This window comes from Coturnix japonica, linkage group LGE22C19W28_E50C23 (genome assembly GCF_001577835.2).
Source record: "Coturnix japonica isolate 7356 linkage group LGE22C19W28_E50C23, Coturnix japonica 2.1, whole genome shotgun sequence".
Classification (NCBI taxonomy): domain Eukaryota; kingdom Metazoa; phylum Chordata; class Aves; order Galliformes; family Phasianidae; genus Coturnix; species Coturnix japonica.
Window position 1 is genome coordinate 1,155,363 of NC_029544.1, and position 2,649 is coordinate 1,158,011.

At 51.2% G+C, this 2,649-nt stretch overlaps 1 protein-coding gene across 1 annotated transcript in view; it reads left to right on the forward strand.

Annotated features, from left to right (window-relative positions):
• The window catches only part of LOC107325814 (keratin, type II cytoskeletal 6C-like), a 20,794-nt gene extending 18,822 nt beyond the window's left edge, over positions 1-1,972 (forward strand). The window contains exons 15-18 of the mRNA XM_015887004.2: positions 88-213; positions 410-630; positions 925-959; positions 1,062-1,972. Of these exons, the coding sequence (XP_015742490.1) occupies positions 88-213; positions 410-630; positions 925-959; positions 1,062-1,330 (651 nt within the window). The 3' untranslated portion in view covers positions 1,331-1,972. The remainder of the gene's footprint in view (positions 1-87; positions 214-409; positions 631-924; positions 960-1,061) is intronic.
• Positions 1,973-2,649: the final 677 nt, after the last annotated feature.

Sequence of the window (2,649 nt, forward strand, 5' to 3'; positions counted from 1 at the left end):
TGCCAGATGTCTCTGTGCCATGGGGCAAGGGGACTTTCGGGTTCTGGTTAGGCTGTCTCATGGAGTTTTCTATGCCTGTGTTATCAGTATGAGGAGCTGCAGAGCACTGCTGGAAGGCACGGGGACAGCCTGCGCAACACCAAGATTGAGATCCAGGAACTGACCAGGAATGTCCAGCGACTGCGTGCTGAGATTGAGAGTGTGAAGAAGCAGGTAGGGATGAAGGGTGTCTCACTGGATACCTGCATCAGGTTCAAATGTTGACTGTAGGCAGTGGGATAAAACTGTTTTCTTCAGCTATCAATACTGACTTTGTAGAGCATTTTCTTTCAACCCCTCCAGTCTGGGTTTGAGGACTGGCAGTAGGGGACAAAATGTGATCTAAGGGAATGCCCTTCTCCTTCCTCAGAACCAGCAGCTGCAGGCAGCTATTGCTGAGGCTGAGGAGAGAGGTGAGATGGCCCTGAAAGATGCTAGGAGGAAACTGGAGGAGCTGGAATGTGCCCTGAGCAAGGACAAGGAGGAGCTGGCTCGCCTGCTGAAGGAGTACCAGGAGCTGCTGAACATCAAGATTGCCCTGGATGTGGAAATTGCCATGTACAGGAAGTTGCTGGAGGGAGAGGAGAACAGGTGAGTCTTGATGCTGTCCTACCCTAACCAAGGTAGGGTATAGGGTTAGGACATCCCTAACCTTGGGATGAGCTGAGTGTTCATCATCTCTCTGTCCATAGAATTGGGGTCACATTTACTACATTTCAAGTTCTTATGATTAAAATATAAGTGAGGTGTTCAGAGGAACTGTGTCCTAATGTTACTGATGGGCATTAAAAGAAGCAGCAAATCAATGAAGCACCTTGGTGACTAAACTGACCTGATGAACTCTATTGCATTGCATTGAAATCTTGTGTTCCTCTCCCTGCACAGGCTCTGTGGAGACAACCCATCCAATGTCAATGTGTGTAAGTAGCTGTGCATCCTTTTAGCACAATGATTTCTCCCATGTTTGGCTGGAAGTCCCAGGCTGCTCCTTGGCACACACTGATCCTCTCCTTCTTTTGCAGCTGTGGTCGGCAGAACCACCATTGCTGGAGGCAGAGCTGGAGGCTTTGGTGCCGGCAATGGCATGGGAGGAGGAGTCTGCACAGTTGGAGGAGGAAGCATCATCGGGGGCAGCTGTGGAGTGGGAGGAGGAGTGTACAATGGGGGCTTCTCCTCCGGGAGTGGGAGGATGTGTGGCTCTGGAGGTGGCACCTTCATTCCCACAGGAGCATCCTCGGTCCGGAGATGTGTCACCACCACAACGGTGAAATCTTCGGGCATGAAGTACTGAGCCCCAACCTCAGTACAGCCAAGGAAAGAAGCATCGCCCGCCTCCAGCCTGCGGCACATCCCCTCACTCCCAGACCCAGAATCCTGCAAAGAAACAAAGCATCTCGTCTCCTCCCCGGAGGCAAACAGCAGCAGAACACCACCCTCTTGGCACAGCTGTTCCTCTCCCTGCTCCACCAGTCTCCAGGGATGAAACATTTATGGCCCCAATAGGAAATATCTCCCTCGGGGTTACCCGTCACCAGAGAGTTCATCCAAGAGCCCTCCCTCCCTCGTGCCAGGCTGGCTGAGCAGAAGCGTGAGCGGATCTGCTCTTTCCTTTCCCTTCTGAGGTCTCTTTTTCAATGGCCATGTTCTCCTTTGCGCATCCCGTGTGTCCTGCATGTTGCCCACATGCTTGTTTCAGCTGTATGCATGGAAGCAGAAGAAATGTGGCAATGCCCCATAGTCAGGCTTAGGAGTGAGAAGCAGCTTTCCAGAGGATTCAGCATTTTTCATGTTTTATAGGTTTATGTTGCTCTTCTCCTTCACAGCTGACATGTGCATGGCCCTGTTGCAATCCTTCTGCTACTGGAATGTTACTGCCTTGCTGCTTTCTACCAACACCCCTCCCCCTGAGTTCTTTCATTACCAATAAACTGCAGACAGGTGAAAAGATATCTCTGTGTTGTGTCATTAAATGCTACCCAGGGGAGGGTCCCAAGGGGACGTGGATGTTGCTCCTTGCTGTAGCAATGGCAACAAAGCAGTGCAGAGTGGGGTCTGTCCTGCAGTACAAATCACATCAAATGGGGGCATGGTGGGGACATGCAGCAGGTGGCACTCAGTGCTCCCCAGGCTAAGAGATGCCCAGACGAGGGGAGGAGGAGGAGGATGGGCCTTCGTCTTCCTTACAGAGCCACATGGCATCTGGAATTCCAACAAGATGTGCTGGAGACCTCAGTAGGGGATATATTCCACATCTGGTTGCCCTCCACTTCCACAGCTGTTTGTCCTCCACTTTCAAGGCTGGGTGTCCTCCACTTCCACAGCTTGATGTTCTTTATTTCCATGGGAAGATCCTTTGGCCAGACGTGGTGTGAGGGCGAGCAGCACCATCTGTCTGACATGCAGGGCTCTTACACAGTGAATGGCATCACCTGTGTGAGTGATAGCAATGCCCAAGATGCTGAGTGGACACAAATTGCTCACAAAGAAAAGCAGCATGAAAGGATGAGATGAGTCCCTGAACCTGCTATTATAACTCCAGATCATCCAGCCAGGTTAGTCATTAGCCCTCCATATACGGCATCCCATTGCATCCCAATTAATTTGATTAAT